General features: G+C 37.6%; 2 protein-coding genes across 3 annotated transcripts; one reads left to right on the top strand and one right to left on the bottom strand.

The window, feature by feature from the left end:
• Window positions 1-397: 397 nt before the first annotated feature.
• Window positions 398-7,526, bottom strand: PNN (pinin, desmosome associated protein). 2 transcript variants are annotated; one of them, XM_053889374.1, is made up of 10 exons: window positions 7,321-7,526; window positions 6,577-6,648; window positions 6,115-6,183; window positions 5,552-5,624; window positions 5,356-5,450; window positions 5,116-5,191; window positions 3,964-4,119; window positions 3,743-3,881; window positions 2,406-3,050; window positions 398-2,333 (listed from the first exon to the last, which is right to left on the bottom strand). In XM_053889374.1, exons 1-10 carry the CDS (start codon window positions 7,431-7,433, stop codon window positions 1,486-1,488), a joined length of 2,286 nt encoding a protein of 761 aa, XP_053745349.1. In that variant the 5' UTR covers window positions 7,434-7,526; the 3' UTR covers window positions 398-1,485. The 2 variants fall into 2 exon arrangements, with proteins under 2 accessions (XP_053745349.1, XP_053745348.1); XM_053889373.1 differs by having other exon boundaries at window positions 398-3,050.
• A 3,485-nt stretch (window positions 7,527-11,011) lies between these two features.
• TRAPPC6B (trafficking protein particle complex subunit 6B) lies at window positions 11,012-22,943 on the top strand. The gene is made up of 6 exons (XM_019426097.2): window positions 11,012-11,408; window positions 16,082-16,149; window positions 17,129-17,246; window positions 18,559-18,642; window positions 20,439-20,532; window positions 21,498-22,943. The coding sequence occupies exons 1-6, from the start codon at window positions 11,328-11,330 to the stop codon at window positions 21,527-21,529; spliced, it is 477 nt and encodes a 158-aa protein (XP_019281642.1). The 5' UTR covers window positions 11,012-11,327; the 3' UTR covers window positions 21,530-22,943.
• The last annotated feature ends 1,722 nt before the right edge of the window (window positions 22,944-24,665 follow it).

Here is a 24,665-nt window from a genome sequence, read left to right as displayed (position 1 = left end):
AATTTTTACCAACCTTTTCCTTATCATGTTATACAGGATAAAATTTATACTACATCCCAGAAATTATTAAAATCCCCGGATGAAGTTACTCGGTGGAAACTAGCCCAGGAACGCAGGTAGCTAGCTCTGCAGTTTCAAAAGTTCTACTCACTTACTGTTTCATAATTATTCCAAGGGATTTTTTTAGAGTACTTGAATATGTCCTCTTATATTTTTACAGTGCTGGAAATACTTATTGACATTTTCACCATCACCATTTACTTGTCAAGGGAAGAAATAATATTCAGTCAAGCCTAATACTAGTCGATGTTATGAACTCAAAGGCCACTTGCAATTAAAGTGCTCTCTTGTGTAAAAGCATCAAAAAGTTAATACAAGTACTAGTCTTAAGCAGTCACACAAGTCTAAGCCACATTTATTTGCACATGTATAGTAATGGCAACAGATACTCCAAATTCATACAAATTGATAAAACAACAAAGTTAATCACTTGGTACACTTGTGTGTTATCTTGCTTACAGATTCAAGTGTAGATGAACTTCCTTCATTCTGTAAACTTTCATACAATACTTAAACAAAAACTCTTGAAAACACATATTGGCATGTTTCAGTTAGAGCCAACACAAAAGTTAAGACAAGACCACAAACTCAAAAACCAAGTTTAGAGTATACTTTTCTACCTCCCTCCCCTACAAAGTGATTATTTTCTTCAATAGATGTATATGCTATATCACACAAGTAGCCATGAAGACAAAAGAATGATGCTCCCATAATCATGAAGAAAATGCCAACCAAATTATACTGTTTTAAGTTATCTACCAAATATATGATTTATATATGAGAAACAGGGGGAAATGCTTAGATTAAAATAACAAGGGAGATTAGAAAAAAATAGTAAATGACTTCGAGAACTATGTTCCCCCTGAAAACTGCAAAGATATGACTTTGACAACTCAAAATAATCATCTAAGGCAAGTAAAAGTGAAGAAACCTTCAAAGACATTCTAATCACGTTCAGTATCTAGTGATAAAAGCTGAAAATGATATTAAGAGGGTATTTATTATACAAGTGTCAACGAGGACATCCCAAAACTAATGAAAGAAATGCACATTTATTTCTACAAAAGCAAAGTATGGTACAGAATTAGAAGGGAACAGACTTAAAGATTTACCTATTAAAATATACAGATTCTTACTGAAGAGTATAGGATTATTTAAAAAAGATGACAAGGGATGTTAATCTTTTTTTATTATTATTATTTTTACATATTTTGGAACCTCACATAATTTTGATAAATAACTCTTACAAAATTATGCAAAAAGTACAAGAATGTCTGGTAAACAAACAGTCTGTATTTTCCAAAAAGATTTTTTACAACATGCAATTCTTAAGGCAGCATCCTCCTTACAAGGAAAGGTAATCCTTTTACTCATCAAGAAATCTTCTGCTGCAAAGAATAGGCTAAGAAAGCCTGGCTTCTTCCATTAACGCCTTTTGTCTTTCCTGTCTGATTTTCGGTCTCTTTCACTTCTTGAAGATCTTTTGCCTGATCGACTACTCTCTGATATAGACCTCTTTCTGTCGGACCGAGAATTCTTATCCTTTGATCCTTTTGTATCTCTACTACTACCACCTTTCGAAGATTTGTGACTTCTTTCTAGTCCTGATGTATCCCTTCGCTTCCGATCCACGCTCCTTCTGTGCTTTCTATCTCTATTATGTCCCCGGCCCCTACTCCGACTTCTACTCTCACTACTACTAGTAGTGCTGCTGCTACTGTCTCTGCTGCTGCTGCCGCTGGTGCTGGAGCTGCTACTGGAACTACTTCGACTGCTACTGCTGCCACTGCTGGAACTGCTTCCACTGCTGCTACTGGTTGAGCTGCTACTGGAACTACTACTGCTACTGCTGCGACTTCTACTCTTGCTGGTTTTATTTCTAGCTCGACCTCTACTTCTGCTCCTAGTTTTGGTTTTGCTCTTGCTCTCTGGATGTACTGTTAAGACTGACTCTACCATCACCTCAGTGAGTTTTACAGATTCCACAGGAAACTCCTTCCTTTCAGGTAGTAAATGCCCTTGCTCCTGAATAACCTGAATTGGTGGCTGTAAAACAGCTAATGGCAAAGTCTCAGGATGAGAAAGAGGCTGAGGTTGGAGTACTGCTTGGGATTGGGGCTGGGACTGGGACTGGGACTGGAGCTGGGGCTGGGACTGGGGCTGGGGCTGGGACTGGGGCTGGGACTGGGACTGGGGCTGGGACTGGGACTGGGGCTGGGACTGGGGCTGGGACTGGGGCTGGGACTGGGGCTGGGGCTGAGGCTGAGGCTGAGGCTGGGGTTGGGGTTGGGGTTGGGGCTGGGGCTCAGGCTGAAGCTGAGGCTCAGGCTGGGGCTGAGGCTGAGGCAGGGGCTGGAGGTGAGCTACAGGCTCAGGCTGAGGCTCAGATTCTTTCTCTTCTTTCTCCTCAGGCTCATTTTCCATTTCTAGAGCACACGCATTCTCTTTCATGGGAGAAAGAGATTTACATTCTTTATCTGGCTCAACTTCAAATTCCATTTCTGGCTCCAGTTCTTTGCTAGTTTCATTTTCTGAAGGTTCTACACTTTCAACTTGATTGATTTCCATTACCTCCTGCTCAGTAATTACATTTTTGACACTCTCAACCATCTCTAGCACATCCATAACTTCGTCGGGTTGACTATCCTGCTGCTTCTCACTTTCCCTTATCTCAGTTTCCTCCTCCATCTTGACCTCCATTTCCTGTTTTTGTTCCTCCTCCTCCTGTTCTTTCTCTGCATCACTATGAACTATACCTATTTCCTTTTCCTCTTCCTCTCCTGCTTCCTCTATTTCTACATCATTGTGCTGATTACCTGTCTCCTCCAACTCTTCCTCTCGCTGAGCCACCTTACCCTCTTCTTGTTCCGCCTTCTGTTCTTCATTACGCACCACCTGATGCTCTTTTTCCTTCATTGATTGTCTTCTAGGCCTAGCCTCCATTTTATTTATTTGTTCTGCAAATTCGATGCGTCTACCTTCAAATAAAGCTGAAGGGTAAAAACATACATGTATAAATAATTAAAAATCCTCAAACTCACAATTTGACATTTAGTCACAAATTGTCATCAAGCTTTATCTAAATGTCTTTTTGTAAAGAGATAATGACACAAGACTGATTAGAGCAAGTAATTACAAATTGACATAAAATGATACAAGCAAAGATCCCCCCAAAAACCTATTATCAGTAGGCAACTACACATTATCCAACTGATGGAAAAACAAAACAATTTTTTGCCATTTTACTTCATGCTGGATGAGAAATTTTGTTTGAAATACAATCATTTTTATGCTATCATATCATGCATTAATTTTTCTGATCCCAGAAAAACACTAATCATCTAATCACCATCTCAGTAGTGTCTATCCTTCCATGTGTGCTCTATGGATTACATCAATGTTCACTTTTGTCTTGCTTCATTAGCATTTATATCTGGCTAAAAAGAAATCCTCTCATTCAGACACCTAAGAAATCTATGTACATACTGCCTAAAACATGGTAAGTTTCAGGTTAAACTCCATCATAAATCAAACACTCCTGCTTCAAACCCATTACGATCTCACAGAATCTTTAAAAAAAAAAAAAACACTACTGATACACAATTACAGGAAACATGTATACGTTGAGTGTATCACCTTATTTGTTAAGAAAATTTCACTGTATCTCTACATGTACACTTACCATTCATTTTTCTCTGTGACTCTTCTATTAATTTTTGGGTAGCTGGACACATTCTTCCAGGAATATAGAACAAATGGGGCTTTGTCTTAGTTCTTATATATTTAATTATCTTGGCATTATGCTCATTCCATTCCTCTTGCTAAAGAAAAGGTAAAAGGTCAGGTTTTTGTAAACATGAAGGATTACCAATCTTAGAATTCCAATTCCGAACTACTACTCACCAGCTGCGCAAGCTCAACCTTCTGTTCTAAAAGCCGCAGTTCTGTCTGTTTAGCACGCCTCTCTTCAAACAGTTCTCTCCTCTCATTTTCAACTTGTTTTCTTTCTTCTTCTGCCTGCACTTCAAGTTTTTGTTCAATTTCCTGGCGCCTCTTTTGCTGAAAATAAGCGATTATCTTTAACAACTTATTACATACCGTGATTATATGAAACATTACTATTTTACTAAGTTATCTGTATAGGTTTCATATTTGCAATTCAGGATACCAGCTAAATCAAACTTAGTACTTAGCATTTGAAGCTAATCCCAATTTCTCTTTCATGAAAGACAGACTGAAGCCTTTCCATTTAAAAATTGAAATACCATGGACATTAGCCATACTATCAATAACTGTTCCATTTAACTTAACTTTTAGATAAGGTTCTTTCATAATTAACCTAAAAAAGAAGAGCACTGTCTTTGTAAGTTATCTTTAGTTATTCTTTCTCCCGAATCAAAGAATGTGACAGAAGGGACATCCTATTTTCGAACATGATGCTTTGAAGCCTTTTATATTCTCTAGGGAAGTTAACATATAAAAGCTATAATAGAACTTTATTAATCTATAACTGAATTGTTATCTCCCTTTCCACCACAGTTCTCCCTTGAGAATAACTTGGGTGTTCAACACCAAGGACACAGTTTTGTAGGTTTAATAAAACAAAAACTTCTACCAAGATTGCATAGTTAAACAAACTGTGGACGGCAGGGAATGTTTAGGCTTTTACTTCCAGAGTGCTATGTGAAATTAGTGAACTACAATGCTGATTGAGTTCCACTCCCTTGTTTGAAAGAAAGTACTTTGGGGCCTAAAGAATGACAAGTCTTCTCCAAGACCACAAAATAAGACTGTTGTAGAGCTGGGATCAGAACCCAATTCTCCTGAGTCACAGACCAAGGCTCTTGGCTCTATAAAGAGAAGTTCATTCTGTTACTTCACAGGACCTCAAAAAGAGACCAGCTAAAAATATAACAAATTCAGAACATTTTATAAGTTTTTTTCTCAGCTTCATTTTAGGCTTACAATTCAGTCTCAAGAGCATTTCCACTCTTTTCAAAACATGTAATAAACTACTTTGATAACTTAAAGGAAGCAAAGGAAAATTGTAAATACCCTTTCAGTAGCAACAGTGGATTCTTGTTTAAATTTCTGAAGAGTGCCCATCAACAAGCCAAATATTCGTCGGTTCCTAAAGAACAGAAAGAAAAATTCAATTTCAGTAGATTCCACTTTTAAGCTCACCATTTCTTAAAAGAAACATACTACAGGCACTTGAACAATTTTTAAAGATAAATTTTCCTAAAATTGCATTATTTGACAGGAATTTTCTCACACATAAAAAACTAAAGATACCTTTGCTTTCCCTTTTCATCCATATTTTGATCCTGGATAAGGTCTCTACGTGTGCGTTCTTTGGAGGTAGCTACAACTGAAGACTGCAAAGCTGGCTGCAGGAGAAAACAAATCTCAGTAATTTAACAAGCATATTCAAGGGTGGCACTCCAAAACATACTAAGATGGTATAGAAAGTTCTTTTGATCTCAGTTACCTTTTTAACATCATCATCCTCTGGGTCGCTTTCTTGGCGTGATTCTCTTCTTGTCCGACGCTCCCCGCCCAGCCTAACATAGAAGAATTTTAAAGGCCAAATTTTAAAATTTGATTTAAGTGCATACCAAGGTCAAGTGATTATTTTTATTATGACTTATTTCTAGAAGTCTCATTTTATCAGTCTCCATCCCATTCTACTCTAACCTCTGGTAGTAAAAGGATAAAATGTGTCACCAATGCTTAATGCAAATATTGATATCCTGTGTTTCTCAAGTGGTTAAGTTTTTATAGTACAAAGCAAAAAAGTGGCACAAACTATTTTCTCAATCTTATTCTTCTCATGATCTTTATTTTGGTAAAATGTCTGTTATTGTTAGTGAAGAACTGAGTTCTGAGGGACATCGGCTTAGTTCAGTCAAACGTAAAGGGAACAGAATCAAGGGAAGTGGTATACTGCTCAACTCTAACACAATAGAACAGTATTTATTAAATACTTAAACTTACATGCTACCTCAGAAAAGAGCATACAAGAATGTCTTCGGAACCTTTCCTCCAACGTACCTAGTGACTGCCCCTTCAAGGTCTCTCTGTTTGGCTGGGGGTCCTCCTCCACTATCTGAGAATCCACGCCTGCAATTAAAAATGTGCAACAGAAAACACTTGAAATTTAAGATAAATGATATTTCCCTTTAGCAACACAATTTGAGTTTAAAAAAAAACCCTTCTAATTGTAGCAACCACAAACAAGCATTCACTCCAAGATGCTTTTTATCACTATTTTAAAAACCACAAAAATAAACCAAGTTTACACAAAGCTGGTAGTTAATGTATTCTTCAGTCTCTAGTTTTACATATAAATGAAGTTCCAAGACAAGTACACGGAAAACTACAGCTGATCACAGCTTTAAACAAAATACAAACATTTCTAACATTGACCCTACCACGAATCTTTAGACCAACACTTAATTTAGTATTAAGTCTGTACAATCTTAGCATGTAAATTAAGTCCTAAGAAAATCTTACCTCAGCAATAAACTACCACGTCCTCTACCTCCACCAGGACCAGAAAGGGCCAGCAATCTGGCTTGGATAGGCCTAAAAGATATTTACAAACCAGTAAGAAAACCATGTAGACTTATTTGATGTTACCCCACATTCCACGGATGCGGTACATCAGAGAAAAATGACCAGAAAGGTTCAAATAACACGGTTTCAAATACACGTGCTTGAAACCAGACAGGAAATACTATTTTAACTCCCTTGTTTTTTACAAAATCCAGCATCACAGGAATTATATTTACCTCATTGCCACTACCCACTAATAAGCTTGGATCAGGCCCGAATTTCGCCAACTCCAAGGAAGCTGCACGTGGGCAAAAGCCTGCGGGGGAGAGGCGGCGGCCCGCGTCCCAGGAGGGTCTCTGGACCAGCACCAGGCCGGGTAGCCGCCGGATGGGGAAGGGGCTTTGTGCTGCAGTTCCCGGCCTGCAGGGCCGAGGGCGGGAATCGGCAGCCCGGGCCTTCCAACACGGCAGGAAGCCATCCGGCATGGCTAGGACCCACTTTCCTTCCTCGCGCACCTGAGCCCCGAAACCTACGTCGAGGACCTGGGAGACTCCTCACCTCGTCCAGGACGGGGTTCTACCGCCGTCCCGGGAACAGGCCTCGATGTTCTAGTCTTCTCAAGGCTGGCCGCCCTTCCCGCCCCCAATTCACCCCAGCTTGCTAGCTATCTCTCGGACCCGGCATTTCTCATCCACCTCTTACCTCACGTCATTCGGATCCCGTCCGGTGAGCTTGCGAATATTCTCATCCACGTTCTTTAGGCTCTCTTTGGCCTTTTCTAGCTGCTCCTGCAAAGTTCTCACCGCGACCGCCATCTTCTCTCTGCAGCAGGCTTCCAGACTGCTCTACAGGCCGCGCCTGGCTGTGTCGCGCTGCGAGACGCGAGAGGACTGACAGCAGGGCCCAGCCAATGACTATAGGCTTTGTTTTTCGGCCTCAACCACTCAGCGTCCGGAAGGGGGAGAAGCTGACGGCCTCTGTGGCTCGGGGCCAATGAAAAGTCTTCTAGGTTGTTGCCTCCCTCCCCAATTAGAAGCGGGTGGTGGGGCCCCGCTTCTAGCGCAGAGCAGGGGCGCGTTTGAGAGTTCCTGGGTCCTCGAAGACGCCGGTTCACAGACCTGCTCTTGTGGCGCGGCGCGCAGAGTTTTCCAGCCCTTTTAACCTGTGATATGACGTGCTCTGTATCGTTTTAACCACCTAATCACATCAGTGAGATGGAGGCGAGTCTATTTAACCCTCTCTCCAGTAAATGATCAGATTAGGAAAGGGTGCGGCCATTCTGTTGGTGCGCATGCCCAGAGAGGAGTTGGAGGGGTGGCGCAGTCCTCCCTTCATTGGATTAAACCAAAATGAGGGAAGCAAAAAATGAACATGAAAAATCATTAATCGTAATAGCTAACAATTATTTTGTTCGATACTAAATGAAACGTTTTACATAACTTGTCCCTCACAAACCAAAAGCTTGAATAAGCTGCCTGTTATTACTGATAAGGAAATTGAATCAGTAGATACTGTAACTATCTCTAGGTCACGCCAGCTGAGAATCAGTGTCTGATCAGACCCTCTGCAAGGGTATACTAGATGAAAATACCGACGAAAAGACTGCAGGTATCCTCTACACCCGGCCTATACAACTGGTTTAAGATGGGGTCTGGAGTAGCGGCCCTATTGTTAGTTGTGTGTGTACGACAGTGTCTTCTAGCTCGTGGTTCTGCTCCGTGTACAGAGCCAACATGAGAACTGTTTTGTTCCAGAAATACATTTACAAATTACAGCTCAGAAAACATTTCCCCAAGAAACAGTGTTGTAAATTACCTTGGTTCTCATCGTCTATTAGCCGGGCATCAACCTTGCACCAAGCATTAGACAACACTATTTAACTCTACTTACCATTTTAATTCGTCTCTTTAAAAGCTCCTATTGAGCATCACCAGTAATCCAGGCTCTGAAGATAAAACCTAGAACAAGATCGCTGTGGTTCCTGCTTCTGTGGAGTTTGTAGGCTCTTCCAGGAGCAAAAATCATTCATGTAACTCATTCACTCATTCAGTAAGTATTTGCTGAGCACTTACTATGTGCCAGGCACTTTTCTAGGTACTTGCATAGTGTGCAAAAAGATCTTTGTCTTCAAGGAGCTTGGAGACAGACAATAAACATAAGTAAATTACAAAACATGTTAGAAATGGACAAGTGCTATAGGAAAAAAAAGTAAAACTGGATAAATGGGATAAGGGTTGATAAATAAGAAATTAATTATGATTGTAAACATACTTAGGATCCAATGATCCTTACTACAAGGCTGTGTAATAGATTGAACATGAAGCATAAGATTGTGGTAATAGTAGATCCTAACCACCAAATGTAACAATGTTTACATGGGAAAATGCTTTTATTTTATTTTTTTAATATTTTTTGGGAGAGTGCAAGCGGGGAAGGGACAGAGTGGAGGGGGGAGAGTATCTGGAGCAAGCTCTATACTGACAGCAGAGAGCCCAATGTGGGGCTCAAACTCAAGAGCCCTGAGAGATTGTGACTTGAGCTGAAGTCAGATGCTCAACTGACTGAGCCACCCAGGTGCCCCCATGAGAAAATGCTTTTAGAGGCAACCAAAAACATAGGATCTGTTCCTACTTCCATAGGACCTAATATTAGGATTCTGGACAATTCAACAATTGATGGTGGTGATGAAGGGAGAATGCAGTCAGGACATAAGGGACCTGATTTCATATATGGAAATATTAGTGCTGGGAAAAGTAAGATTATGGTTGCAAAATAATCTTCGAAATTCACTACTATTGTTAAATAACAAAAACTAAACAATAAATTTTAAAGATCTAATTAGCTTTATTAATTGATTCATGAATTGGGCAGCATCCCATCTGGCAAGCAGAGGGGGAGCTCCAAAAGGCTACAAAAAGAGAAAGATTTTTAGAGGTAGGACAAGGAAGTCATAAACAAAAAAAGGATTATTTGAGGTGAGGTCACCTTCCTTTGGGGACAAAAGGGCTTATAAAGTGGCTTACTACATCTATCTTTGGGGGTTAGAGAGGGCCTCTGTGACAGATTACCTTATTGGTGCTGGCCAGAAATATTCGTAACTAACCAGTTAAGACTACATTTCTGGTGGAGGTAAGCTCCAGTTTGGTGAGGGGCCTAACATAAATGACTCCATTTTGGGCCTGTGGTTTTCTTTCTAACAGTGTTTTCAAAGGCTTAGGTGGAATTTTTATGTGATGCTCTAAAAACTGATCCAGGGGCACCTGGGTCGCTCAGTCAGTTAGGCTTCTGGCTTGATCTCAGCTCAGGTCTTGATCTCAGGGTCCTGAGTTCAAGCCCTGTGCTGGGCTTTGGACTGGGCATAAAGACTACTTAAAAAAAAAAAAAAAAAAAAAAAGAAAGAAAGAAAGAAAAAAGCTGCCATAATTCTAATTATGGAACATGATCTTAAATATCTGTGGAAGAATATGGAGAATTGAGAGGTTATTGTTAACAACTTGAGAAAACTCAGTATGTTAATTTGGGGGAAACATTAATTGGGGGAAAAATATTCCTTGTGAATTACTAAGTAAAGAAACAATCACAAGCTAAGCAACACTTTTAAGCCAGAATTTGCCAAAATTTAAGAGGTGCAGATGATCTAGCTATGTATTTGCATCTGTGTAGTAGTTAAATCCCACATCTGCCGTAGATTCTTATGAACTACTTCTCACAGTGAAGTTGCTTTTTTTTTCTTCTTCCTCCTTCTCTTCTTTTTTTAATTTTTATTTCTTTTGAGAGAGACAGAGAGCATAAGCTGAGGAGGGACAGGAGAGAGACACAGAATCAGAAGCAGGCTCCTGGCTCTGAGCTGTCCGGTACAGAGTCTGGAACCACAAGATCATGACCTGAGCTGAAGTCCCACTAGCCAACTGAGCCACCCAGGTGCCCCTGTATTTTGTTTCAAGTACGTCCTGTTCTTTGCTTACTTCATCCCGTTTGACCCTTATACCCCACTCCCAGTAAACTTCCTTGTGGCCATAATGACTCTAAATCTTTTTGCATACCCAGGCTTAATCCACAATGGGTTGGGCTAATTTCTCAATATATCTAAACTTTGTAGCCTGAAAAAATGATTTATTCACTTTTTTTTTTTTTACAACTTTTCTCCCTATTGAACATGTGGCAAAAATAAAAGCTTTTGATGAAGCTAATTCTTGTCAGTTCTAACACATAGCTAGGTAACACACGGACGGCAGCGGGAGCTCCTTTTGATTTATTTTATGCTGCTCCCTCTCTCCCCCGCCTCCGATATCGTCTGGAGGAGGAACCTTTACCCTATGGGGACGCGAGGAGTTCAGCACGGAAAAGGAACTCTGTGATCATAGAGCTGGCGGAATGCCGGGGTAGAGGGGACCGGAAGTTGATTTTCGCCCCCCGCCCAGGGGCCGGATAGGGTCTCCGCTGACTCCGTTTGGTTCCGGCTGCTGTCAGATTCCGTCGTTGGGCCTGAGGGCTTGTTGGCCCTGGGGTGGGCTCGCCCCGGTACCGGCCTCACTCTTGTAGCAGCCTTGGGGAAACGGAGCGAATCCCTGGTCTCCTAGCAACCAGGGACCGGCTGTGGACTGAAGGAGCTGCGGCGCCACAGTGCAAATCGCTCAGGCGCTAGCCGGAACCCTTGAGCCCGGCCAAAACGGGAGCCTAAACTCTGCGCTTGGAAGAATAAGCAGGAAATGGCGGACGAGGCGTTGTTTTTGCTTCTACATAACGAGATGGTTTCTGGAGTGTACAAGTCTGCGGAGCAGGGGGAGGTGGTGAGTTCTCCCACAGGCCCTTGAGGTCCTTTCGCGGTGACACTTTTTGTTTCTTCTCAGTTCTTTCCTTCAATCCCTGTTTTATCGCCACCCAAAACCTCCCGAAGTGTAGACAAACTGGTCCACCTCCAAGTATCCTAAGACTAGAACCTGTGAGCTGTCTTCAGTCTTTAATCCTCTTCTCTTTTGTATTTTCTGTTTGACACTTTTTTTGGGTCCAGGCCCACATCTGATTCCTGCAGGTCACAAAATTTCTTACTTTTAGCCTTGTTGCTACCATGATTTATGGCAGGGTTCATTGCAACGCTGATTTTGGCACCCCTACTAATTCTGTCACTTCCAGCACTACCACTGGACATACTTGAGAATCAACCCCTATCCCCTCTCTGTAACCCTCAGTATTCACCGTTCTTGAAGACAGAAGGCTAATGAGATTTAAGATTAAAGGAAAGTTTGCAGGCGTTACTATAATTAGGAAACAAATTTAATTTAAAAAAATGTTATCTAGTGCCCTTATGTGTCGGAGGTGGTTTTGTGTGTTGGGAGTATAGTAATGAACGAAACAGTGACTTCATTTTCCTGGAGGTTACCTCTAATATGTGGAAATCCTCATTCATTCACTGATTCATTCAGAAAATATTTATCAGGTGTATTGTGAGCCTGACACTGTGCTAGATAAGATCATAGTTACTGGGGAATAGGGGTTCAATGAATAATTAATGTATTGGGTAGTAATTAGGAATAGAATCATGGAGTTGTAATGATTATTAAAAATGAGATATTCCTAAGTCATGCTCAAGTCAGAAGCTCTTTGTATAATGCTGTTGATAAAGATGGGTGGAAAGTGGGCAAAAGTAAAGACACAGATGTATGAAAGAGTGTGGTGTATTTATGCTTAAATATTTCACTGTGATTAAATTGAATGATTGGAGAGTAAGAAGTGTTAAAAGCTGAAGCTGAAAAGAGTCCTGTATGATTAAAGAATTTGACCTTCTCCGTGGGGAATGATATGGTCCATTTGCATTTTAGGAAGATAATCCCATGTTTAGGTTAGAGAGAGAGGATCTTTGTAGTGAGAAGAGTTGTTAATTCAGGGGTCCAGGCAGGAGATGATGAAGATCTGAATTAAGACAGAAGAAGAGAGAATGGTTTGTAAAATAAGAGGTAGAATCTCAAGGACTCAGTTAAGTATAGGAGTGAAAGCTCAGCGTGGAGCCTGCTTGGGATTTTCTCTGTCTCCCTCTGCTCCTCTCCTCGTGCATTCTCTCTTTCTCAAAAAATGAAATAAAGTAAGTATGTAAATAAATAAGTAAATAAGTAAAATAACATTAAAACAAAATCTTGGGTCATGAGTTCAAGCCCTGTGGATCTGTGCTGAGCATGAAGCTAAATACATAGTAAATAAATAAATAAATAAATAAATAAATAAATAAATAAATAAGCAAGCAAATAAACAAACTAAAAATAAATGAATAAATAAGCAAATACACAAACTACTTTAAAAATAAATGAATAAACTAATAATAATAAGGAAAATATTGCACTTTGTTTACAGTAAGGAATTGAAAGTACATATAAGCCAAAAGGATTTTTAAAAGTTACGTAGCAGAGGTGCCTGGCTAGCTCAGTCCATACAGTATGTGATTCCTAATCTCAAGGTCCTGAGTTCAAACTTGGGCTTGGAGCCTGGTTAAAAAAAAAAAAAAAAAAAAAAATTAGGTGGCTGTGAAGACTAGAATCCATGTTGGAATCTAGGTGTATGATGGTTCATTGTGTTAGTGTCTCTACTTTGAGTGTATTTCAGATTTTTCATAATAAATGTAAAAGAAAGACACGTAATCCTGACATTAAGCTGTAGTTTTTATGTACCTTTTCAGAGATGAAGTCATTAAATTCTGAAGTGAAATAAAGGGGGGTGCCTGACTGGCTCAGTTGGTGGAGCACGTGGCTTTTGATCTCCGGGTCGTGGGTTTGAGCCCCACATTAGGTGTAGAGATTGCTTAAATAAATAAAATAAATAAACTTTGAAGTGAAATAAAGAACCAGTAGTTTTTACCCTTCAAATCAATGATTTTCAAACCATGCTTGGAGAGGAATTAAATTTTTAAAAATGGCGTAATTGGACATTTACCAATTTATGGAGAATAGATTTTTTAAAAGGTTAATAGAGAATAAAATATTCTCAAGTTTAATTTTCTTTAAAAATTTGGTACCCACTAGTGAGCATTCACAGATGCCAAAGTGAATGAACAAGTAGCAAAATCAGGAGGTATTTACTAGGGCATAATTCAAAAGCTTATGTGATCATAGTATTTGAGAATATCTACATAAACATAGTTCCTGCTAATCAGCATACTCTTGGGTGATTCTACAAAAAACGTATTGTTCCACAAAACTTATGGGTTACTTATTCTACCTGAGCATGCTTGTTTGTTCTCACCTGAACATGTTTTGAAATGAGTTGGGAGAATAACTGAAAAACGAATGACTGTGATAGTATATTTGTGTGCAGAGCATTATGACAGCATAGGACCCAAAGGAGTGTCAAGGAAGGCTTTTGGGAGAATGTGATACTTGAACTGAATTTAAAGGATGTATAGTCTGTGGAACAGCATGTGCTAAGGCGTGGATGCGCATGGAACTCTGGAGTTGCTGCAGAAATTTCAGAGTGGAAGAAGGAGAGATGTTTGTGGATATATGGCTGTTAGTAAATCTGGTTAACTAACCAGGATCATTTAAGGAAAGGCACATAATGCCATGCTAAGGAGTTGAACTTTATTTTGAAGAAAGAGGAGAGGGTGTTAAAAGGTTCAGTAGAGAAATAACCTGATTTGTTTTTTAGAAAGTCTATATCAGAAATATAGGAGGTAAATCAAAGGAAGAAAAAACTAGAAACAAAGAGGTAATTTGGAAGGCACTAACTGGAAACCAGTAGGGAAAAGAGAAGGGCTAACTTAAATAGTAAGGATAGAGAGAGATGGATTTTGAAAGCATGTAGATAATAGGCTTCGTGGGACTGCAGTGAATGTGGAAGGTTGGGAATAAAGAGGTAAAGTAAATGGCAGTTTTCTGGTTGGGGTAACTAGATGAATAGTGGTTCTTTTAATGAAGTTAAGGAATTTTAGAGGCAGCACAGGAGGAGGACATTAAAATAATATCATTTTGAATATGCCTTATTTGAGGAAACTGTGGGAACTCTAGATGGCTCTGTCCCATGAAGTCTGTACTATAAAAGTACAGATTTAGTTGTCACAACCTCATTAGTAGAATACATGGTTCCTTAAAAAAAAAGTTGAGCAAATAATGAGGCCTATGGAAGTTTCCACTTCCACTAAGAAGTGGAAACAGGCTCCATTATATAAATATCCATGCCATCTTGGAGCTGTATTCTAGCAGAGGGTGGGGATAGAGGGACATGGACAATGTGAAATTAGTAAAGTATATAGTATGTTAAATGATGAAAGAAGTTCTTTGGAGACAAATTAAGCAGATAAATGGGATAGGGCATCAGTTATCACCTACATGGGGCTGGAACTCACAACCCTGAGATCAAGAGTCATATGCTCTACCCACTGAGCCAGCCAGGCACCCTACTTTTAGAGGGCTTTTTAAAACACAGATTACACTGGGTTTCAGAATTTGCAGCTTTTGATGCTAATGTTGCTGGTCTTGGGGCACGCTTTGAGAATCATCAGAATAGAGAATTTCCGAAGGGGAATAATTTAGTTTTAAAGAAGATAGTAAAAAAGAGCCTCACTGATGTGGGTGGGTGGGAGGATGGGTGAAATGGATAAGGATGATTAAGAATATACTTATTGTGGTGAGCACTGAGTAATCTATTAGAATTGTTGAATGATTATATTGTACACCTGAAAAAGCGGGGCGGGGCGGGGGGGGGTGGGGATGGACCTCATGAGATGGTGACATGTGAGTGAAGACTTGAAGCTAGGGAATTGGTCATGTGGATATCTGGAAGAAGAGTTGCCCATGCAGGAACCCTGAGGTGGGAGCATGCCTGGCATATTCAAGGACAGTAAGAACAGTGTAGAGCCCATGTGAGTGAAGAAAAGTAGAAAGTTGAGACCTGAGGGGTAGAGAAATCTGGATTGTAGAGAACTTTGTAAATGATCCAGAGGATTTTGAGAGTCTTCAGCATAGCGGTAGTATTTACAGTCTGAAGACTGGATGAGATTGTCAAAGAAAAAACAAAGCAATTGCATGATTTCTGACATAGGATGGTGGGATCATCAACTAAGACACATTGAGGACTGGAAAGCTTGGATGACTCTAAGAGACATTTTGAAGCCAGGAACAATAGAATTTAATGACCGCCCAAAGGGAGTGACTGGTGGAAAGGTGATACTTTGACTTCATTTCTATAACTGAGGAGAGAAGAATAGTTGAAAATGGAAAAAAAATGTGTAGAGGGAGTAATTAGGCAGAGGCTTTGGCGTTTCTGAGAAGTAGTAACAGTTCCCTGTTTACCTTATTGCCTTATGAAATGATTAGTACTAAGAAAATTGAAATATAACTTATAATTCACTTTTTCTTAGAATGTTTTAGTAAAAAAAGTATAAGTACTTTTATATTTTTAGTCAGCATCTTAAAACAATTTTTGAATACTGATATTTTGGTATTCTAAAAATATTCAAAACAATTATTTTTTAAAATAGGAAAATGGACGCTGTATTACTAAGCTGGAAAACATGGGGTTTCGAGTGGGACAAGGATTGATAGAAAGGTGAGCAGTATGGATTTGAAAATTTTCTTCCAGGTAGGTTATAAACAAAGATGATCCATTTCAAAAGATTGCATAAAATTTGAAGTACTTTAATTTTAATTTCTAAATTGTATTTATCCTGTGTTCTTTAACTCACAGATTGAAATTTCTCTTTAGTTCTGATGCCATTTTAACTCGGTTAAAACTTTTAATATCAGAAGAAAATATATATTTGTATTTTAGACTTTTTTCCTAAAAACTTTGGTGTACTGTCTAAAATCTTGTTGCATTTTTGGGGTGCCTGGGTGGCTCAGTTGGTTGAGTGTCCAACTCTTGATTTTGGCTCAGGTCATGATCTCACAGTTTGTGGGTTCAAGACCCATGTTGGTGCTAGGCTGACAGCGTTGGGTGCGGGACTGATATCTTGGAGCCTGCTTGGGATTCTCTGCCTCCCTCTCTCTCTGCCCCTTCCTTGCTTGCGCTCTCAAAAATAAATAAGCATTTTTTAAAAGCTTATTAAAATAAATAATAAAATCTTGCTGCCTTTTTTACTTAAGGTCTAGTAGGTTCTTTAACCTAAATGGATTTTTGTTTAAATGCAAGGGATGGAAATTCTTTAGAGTCTATGTTAATGTATGTACTAATTTTTCAATTTATAGATCCAGTCTTAAGGTCTTATTCCTTTCTCATTATTTGAATAGCTGAACTCTGGTTATATTTTATATAACAATACCGTGATTATGCTCAGCTTTTTTTTTTTTTTTTAATGTGCTAGAATTAATTTTACTTAAAATTGCAGCTTGCTAGTAGACTAATTTTCATACTGTAATTGCATAACAGAATGTAAATTGAGATGAGATCTCCTTTGCTTGGTGCTTATCACTTTGTGACCATCAATAAATGTTCAGTGCTGTTCTGGCATTTCAAAATTAGTGAATAATGTGACCCTCCTGCTTTCTTTGGAGGAAAAATACTGATTACTTTTAGTTGATCTTTTTAGGTTTACAAAAGATACTGCCAGGTTCAAGGATGAATTAGATATCATGAAGTTCATTTGTAAAGATTTTTGGACTACAGTCTTCAAGAAACAAATCGACAATCTAAGGACAAATCATCAGGTATTTAGACAAATTAAGGCCTATTTTTTAAAGTCCTTTGACTTAATATAAATGTCCTATTTTAGTTATTATATAAAACTTAAAATAATTTCTAGTCAACTTTGAAATGTTTCTCTTACATGTTATTAATACATCATGATTTTTTTTCTCTAATAGGATACAGTGTATAAGAACAAATAGATAGTTATCAGTAATGATAGCTGTTTCTTTCCCCCAAATAAAAACGTTATCTTAAGTTTTAAAAAGTAGCAGAATGTCAGAATGATAAAGGTTTTAGGATTTGGTTCCTTAGTTATCATTACTTAATGGTGATTATATGTAGAACCACAAATATATCATGTTTGTCTTTAGAGTAATTTCTGATGTCTAATTTATAGAGCATATTTAAGTAACTCTTGCATTATTTGTTGCATTGTTGGTCATTTTTCTATTAAAATAATTTGTTAAATAAAATTTAATAGATTGGGGCACCTGGGTGGTTCAGTCGGTTAAGCTCCGACTTTAGTTCGGGTCATGATCTCACAGTTTGTGAGTTCGAGCCCCACATCAGTCTCTGTGCTGACATCTCAGAGCCTGGAGTCTGCTTCAGATTCTGTGTGTCTGTGTCCCTCTCCCTCTCCCTCTCCCTCCCTCCTTCTCTCTCTCTCTCTCTCTCTCTCTCTCTCTCTCTCTCTCTCTCTCTATATATATATATATATGTCCCTCCCTGACTCACACTCTGTCTCTCTCAAAAATAAACATTAAAAAAAATTTTAAGAAAAAAATATAATAGATAAAATTTAATAGATTGCGTGGAAAATTATGCATTTAAATAGATTTATAAAACTCAAGGAAATATTTTAGAGTGGATTTGGCATTTTGATTAAATATTAGAAAATGAAAATAATGTATCTAGTAGTTACCAGTACTTTTCATTTTTTTATATAACAATATTAGTGTTACCTTGTAAGTATTGAAATGCTAATGAGAGGAATTGAATTTGGTTATTGGCTTTCTAGATATGAGCTAATAATATATAACTGTTAATTCCACCTGGACATGTATTTCTGATTCCTTTGAGTTCTTTAAGGGTAGGAACTATCTTTTGCATCTTTGTATCTATAGTATCTTAAATCTTTCAATAAATATTAGCTTTATAAAGTTCTCAACAATTCTTCAGCCTACACACTGCAAAACTCTTTCATTTAAAGAAATTTGACCAATGGAAAGGAGAGTTTTAATAACTTAAAAAACTCTTAATTGTTGTGAGGAGAAAATTTTTAAGGACTACAGCATACATTGACTCTGGATGTTTTTTCTGTTTTTGAAACAGGGCATCTATGTACTTCAGGACAACAAATTTCGTCTGCTTACTCAGATGTCTGCAGGAAAACAGTATTTAGAACATGCATCTAAGGTATTTAATGGAATAGAAGATTGGGATTTTCATAGGGAAGAGTACGATGTCAACCACAACAGAGTTTTGAATTTAAAATAGGTTTTAAAGTTGTTTTTTTTTTTGTTTAAGTACTTTTCTGTGAAATAGGAGACAGGTGTTCATCATACTAAAATAATCTGCGTTAACCAATAGCTGAGTAGGCTTATGATGACTAATGAAACACTATAACAAAATGCCATTGAAATGTAGATGAATGTTAGATTCTTGAATTTAGCATAGGTGTATCAGAAAAGATAGTCAAACTTATAAAACTGGTATTAACTGTGCAAAACTACTCACCTGAGTTTATATTTATAATATCCTTTAGCTAATTAAAAATTTTTTGAGGGGCGCCTGGGTGGCTCAGTTTGGTTAAGTATCTGACTCTTGATTTTGGCTCAGGTCATGATCTTGCAGTTCATGAGATTGAGCCCTGCATCGGGCTTCGTGCTGTCAGTGTGGAGCTAGCTTAGGATTCTCTTTCCTGCTCTCTCTGCCCTCCCCTGCTCGCACCTGCATGTGCACTCTCTCTCTCAAAATAAATAAATAAACTTAAAACAAAAATTTTTCCCTGTTATTAACGTGTTTCTAAGAATACGTTTTTTGTGTTAAGTATATCTGTGTTTCTGTGTTTTGTCTAGTTTTTGTTTTCAAATCTCAGGTAGGAATCAATAAGTAGATCAGCAGATATATTAAAGCTGACAAGTTTAATGTAAGGGTTCTTTTGAGATGATTAAAATATCTGGGGCAGTATGAGCTATTATTTATCTGTAAACATTTATCTGTACATAAATTATCTAACAAAAGCATTATAGTTATAGTGGAAAGAGCATGGAATTGGAACCAAATAAATCTAAATTTTAAACTATGCAATTTACAGTTTTGTGACATTGGATAAGTTATATAACCCCCTTTGGACCTTAATTCCCACATTAATAAAGTTGGTTATAATAGTACCTATATTATTAACAATCTCTAAAGTCCCTTCCAGGTCAAAATTTCATGACTCCAGATTTAATTACTGATCAGTACCCATTTATGTAATTATAACATTATCTATATTATTCATAGATATATTGTGTTATTGGCTGTCATACAGTACAAACATGTACATAATCAAAAATTCCTTGGATAATTTATTTTTTGGTTCCTGTTCTTATCTGGCTTTCTGTGCTGTAGCTCAGCCCCATTCCCTTTTTTTGTTTCCATATGACAGGGTTTCCCACGTTGGTACTGTTGAGATTCTGAATGGGATAATTCTTTGTTATAGCAGATTGGCTGTAAGTCTTGAACAAATCAAGATTCTTGGTTGTAGAAAGCAGACACCAACTCTGATTGAATAGGGGAAAAAAACAGACAGAATTGATGAGAAAGCTCAGAAAACAGGCAAGAACTGTAGAAGGTTAGGGCAGCCAGAAAGACAGCCCAAGTCACTCCTCAGGCAGGGTCTAGTTAGAGTCCTTTGCACTAACAGACACCAGCCACGTTTGCTGCCTCTAGAACTAATTATAACCTGTTTCCAGGTTGTTTTTTCACTCATTCTAGATTCAGAGTCTGACTGGAGCACCCAAGTCACGTGTCCATGGTTTAGTTGCCAGGAAGCTGGGAACTTGTTTTAACAATCATAATTTTCAATAATTTAAAAAATTCTTCCACTACCTTTTTTTAAACAGCAATGACTTATTAATAGGAAGGCTTGACTCAGTGTCGTATTTATCAATAGCATTGCTTTCTTAGTAAATCCTTAATATTCTTTACATTTTTCTTCCTTTCAGTATTTGGCATTTACCTGTGGCTTAATCAGAGGTGGCTTATCAAACTTGGGGATAAAAAGTATTGTAACGGCTGAAGTGTCTTCAATGCCTGCCTGTAAGTTGAATTCACATTTCTTAAAAATGTGATTATTTTTAGTGATTATTTTTCAAGTCTGGTGGTTTTTGTTTGTTTGTTTTTGTTAACTTAGAGTTAACTTAGAGGAAATTTAAAATGCTAAAACCATTTTGTTTTACTTTTACCAATTTTAACATTTAATGTAGTAACATGTAGCATCCCTATATTCATATTCAAAGATTTTAAAATTTATAATGGTAATGATTTAAGAAAGTAGGCTAAAGTAGTCCAAATTTATAAGACAGCTTAAGTGATGATTCTTAACTTTTAAAGGAAAAATTTCTGCATTATTCTTTTAAGATAGCAAATTGCCCTATAGTATTGAAAATGTCTTTTTTAAAAAGTTTTCTAGGGGCACCTGGGTGGCTCAGTCGGTTAAGCGTCCGACTTCGGCTCAGGTCATGATCTCGTGATTCGTGAGTTCAAGCCCCACATTGGGCTCTCTGCTGTCAGCGTGGGTCCTCTGTCCCTGTCTCTCTGCCCCTCCCCCGTTCATGCTCTCTCTCTTTCTCTCTCTCTATCTCAAAAATAAACACTGAAGTTTTCTAGAGTACATCTATTATATATAAAGCTATATAAAGCCAACTAGTCTTTTATTGCTAAACTCCTTTCCAAAGATATTTTCACCAGAGCTACCAACCAAGAATAAAATTGACTTGAGCATCATTGTATTTCCTTTTTATTCACAATGATAATTAGCAGTGAAATACCCAAAAGGTAGGAATCACAAAGAGGAGAAGCAGACACCTATCTATTCACAAAACAAATAATCACCTCATAAAAATGAAATTTGCTTTGTTGAGTATTGTGAAAAGTGTGAAAAGTTGTTTGACATAGCAGGTTTCTCCATTGAAACTACTTTCTAATAGAACAGAAAATTGATGTTTAAGCTTGTTTTCTTTGTACCTAAGTCAAGGAATGATTTTTCATTTTTCTTTTTTTAGGTAAATTTCAGGTGATGATACAGAAGCTCTAAAACATACTGAAATGCAAGGCAAGGCTTCAACAGTGTAAAGAGATAAATTATTCGTGTATAAAGTATTTCAAGTAGCAATGATTTAATTACATTGTTGGACATTTGTATTGATATAAGCTATTTGCTAATTTATGTAATGAAAGATGCACTCTTAACCAGGAGTAAGATTGTATTTTATTAATTTAACACAGACCAAGTTAAAGCAGATAAAGACACATTCTACCATAACATAGATTTTACTAAAACTATTCAGAATGAAAACCTGATTTCAAACAACTAAACCCCAAGATTTAGAACGCTTATTTTAAACATTCATATTTGCTCAGACTGGTATGTATTTAACCACAGATAGAAAAGCAAAACTCAGGGTTTGATAAATTAGCATTAAGAAAAGTATGCATCAGGGGTGCTTGGTTGGCTCAGTTGGTTAAGTGTCTGACTTTGGCTCAGGTCATGATCTCGTGGTTCATGAGTTTAAGCCCTGCGTTGAGCTCTGTGCTCACAGCTCGGAGCCTGGAGCCTGCTTCAGCTTCTGTGTCTCCCTCTCTCTCTGCCCCTCCCCCACTAGCACATGCGCACATGCTCTCTTTCTCTCTCTCAAAAATATAAATAAAACATTATGAACTTTTTTTTAATTTAAAAAAGTATGTATTAGAATCATTTCTGTAAAAATGAGCAAATTTCAGTTTTGCTTTATGAATTTATTTTATTTAAGAAAAGCAAACAGTACACTAAACATTTTTTTTATTTTCTTATAATTTATTTCTATTAAGAATTTTTATGCCTATGAAAATTTTATATACATTGTGTATTATGTGTGTGATACATATATATACTATATCTAACCGCCTAAATTGCAAAAAAGTTCATTTTACTTTAACAGAATTTAGTCCTTAATTTTACTTTAATAGAATTCAGTCCTTGAGAACTCCATTAATGTAATTAAAGTGTAATATAGATTAGTTTAAATGTGAATTCAGTGACTCCAGGGCCAAAGACTATTAGGTATTTTAGGAAGGAATTTTATACTTACTCCTGTTACAGTTTTGACTTTCACCTTTTTTCCCCATGTGTGGAAGGACTGGTGAAGGTTCTAACATCCTTATTTTTATTCCCTAATTACTATTTCCCAAGAGCAGAGGGGTGGATAATTGGCTTAGTCACACCAACATTCATTGGACAATGTCTATTCAGTGGGTTGGGTCAGTGCTCATCTAGTGTGTCTATCATCTCCTCTTCCATCTGATAACCGAGAGAAGACAAGCGTGAAGATGAAAGTCATCACATTGAGGATAGCACGATGCATCAATAGGAAGCACCTTTATTGTGCTTCTGAATTAACCAATCCTGGAACTGCTTTACCTTTGGACTTTTTGTTACATGGGATAATAAATTCCTTATATTGTTCAATCCACATTTGGTTCTGTATTTTGTTACTTGTAGTCAAAAAGAAGTCTCTTCTAGCTGAGGCAAGGAGAGTTAGGTTATACAAAAAACAATATAGGAGAATTGAATTTCTTTTTCTCTCAGGAAGGGAGGGAAGAGAAGAACTTAAAGGTTTACATGTAAAATGATAAAACCATGAAGTACTAAAGAAGATATTAGTTTTATCATCTTGTAGTAGAGAAGGACTTTTTAAAAAATGTACAGTGTTATAAAGGAAAATAGTAAAAAAATTAATAACCTCTTCAAATGCTGTTAGGAAAATTGGATATCCACATGCAAGAAAATGAAATTGAATCCTTACTTTATACCATACATAAAAATTTACTCAAAGTGGATTATAGACTGATACTTAGGACCTGAAACCAAAAAACTCGTAGAACAGAGGAAAAGCTTCATAATGTTGGTCTTGGCAATATTTTCTTGGATTTGACACCAAAAACAAGCAACAAAAGCAAAAACAGACAAATGGCACTACATCAAATTTAATAGCTGCTATACGTAAAGGAAACAGAGTGAAAAGGTAGCCTACCGAATGGGGAAAGTATTTGCAAACCATGTATCTATAGGGGTTAATACCTAAAATATATAAGGAACTCTTACAGCTCAATAGCAAAAAAATAACCCAATTAAAAAATGGACAAAGGACTTAAACATATTTGTCCAAAGAAGATACACAAATGGCCAACAGGTATATGAAGAGATGCTCAGTATCAGTAATCACCAGTGCAAATTGAAACCGTAATATCACCTTACACCTTTTAGGATGGCATTATCCAAAAAAAAATTTTTTGCAATGGAGAATTTAGAACCCTTGTGCCCTGTTAGTGGGAATGTAAAATGATATAACTCCTATGGAAAATACTATGGAATTTCCATTAACAACTAAAACTGGAACTGCTGTATGATGCAGCAATCCTGCTTGTGACTATTCAGAAGATTGAAATCAAGAACTTGAAGAGAGATTTGAACTCTCCTGTCTCTTGTGTTATTCACAATAGCCAAGAGGTAGAAACAACTTGCCCTTTAACAGATGAAGAACAGATAAAGAAAATATGGTATATACATTCAGTGAAATACTATTCAACCTTAACCAAAAGAAGAAAGTCCTGTAGTATGCCAGCATGGATGAACCTTAAGGACATGCTTAAGTGAAATAAGCCAGTCACAGAATGACCAAAAAAAAAACAAACAAACAAAAAACAGGTTATTGCTTTTACGAGGTACCCAAAGTAGTCAAATTCATAGAGGCAGAAAGTAGCATGTTGACAAGGCTGGGGAAAGAGAAATTAGGAGTTGTTCAAGGAGTACAGGATTTGTTTTATGCAAGATGAAAAAGTTCTAAGATCTGTGTTAACAATGTGCATATAGTTAACAATACTGTAAACATAAAAATTTAAGAAGGTAGATTTCATGTTAATGTGTTTTAATTTTTTTACTGCAGACAGAACTGTTGACAAAAATTTTAAAAACTATTTGCATGGCAGAAAACACTATTAAAATGTTAAAATAGGGGAAAATATAGTGCATACCATATTTGCCATAAGTGCATATCTGCCCTTTAAAAGAGCACATCAGTGCGGCACCTAGGTGGCTCAGTCAGTCAAGTGTCCAACTTTGGCTCAGGTCATGATCTCCCAGTTCCTGTTTTTGAGCCCTGCATCGGGCTCTGTGCTGACAGCTCAGAGCCTGG

The sequence above is a fragment of the Panthera pardus genome, unplaced genomic scaffold, assembly GCF_024362965.1.
Source record: "Panthera pardus isolate Hobbes unplaced genomic scaffold, ASM2436296v1 HiC_scaffold_24, whole genome shotgun sequence".
In the NCBI taxonomy this organism is placed as follows: Eukaryota; Metazoa; Chordata; class Mammalia; order Carnivora; family Felidae; genus Panthera; species Panthera pardus.
Note: the sequence above shows the minus strand (reverse complement) of the source record. Positions and strands in the feature narration are given on the sequence as shown.

Bases quoted from the DNA above. Each gene is read 5' to 3' on its own strand.
- PNN (XM_053889373.1), bottom strand. From the start codon at position 7,433: ATGGCGGTCGCGGTGAGAACTTTGCAGGAGCAGCTAGAAAAGGCCAAA. The intron at 6,184-6,576 runs GTAAGATTTTCT...TTTTAATTGCAG, and splicing joins CGTGGTAGTTTATTGCTGAG to GCGTGGATTCTCAGATAGTG. The intron at 5,625-6,114 runs GTACGTTGGAGG...CTTCTATGTTAG, and splicing joins CTTGAAGGGGCAGTCACTAG to GCTGGGCGGGGAGCGTCGGA.
- TRAPPC6B (XM_019426097.2), top strand. From the start codon at position 11,328: ATGGCGGACGAGGCGTTGTTTTTGCTTCTACATAACGAGATGGTTTCT. The intron at 11,409-16,081 runs GTGAGTTCTCCC...TTTTTAAAATAG, and splicing joins CTGCGGAGCAGGGGGAGGTG to GAAAATGGACGCTGTATTAC. The intron at 16,150-17,128 runs GTGAGCAGTATG...TGATCTTTTTAG, and splicing joins GGACAAGGATTGATAGAAAG to GTTTACAAAAGATACTGCCA.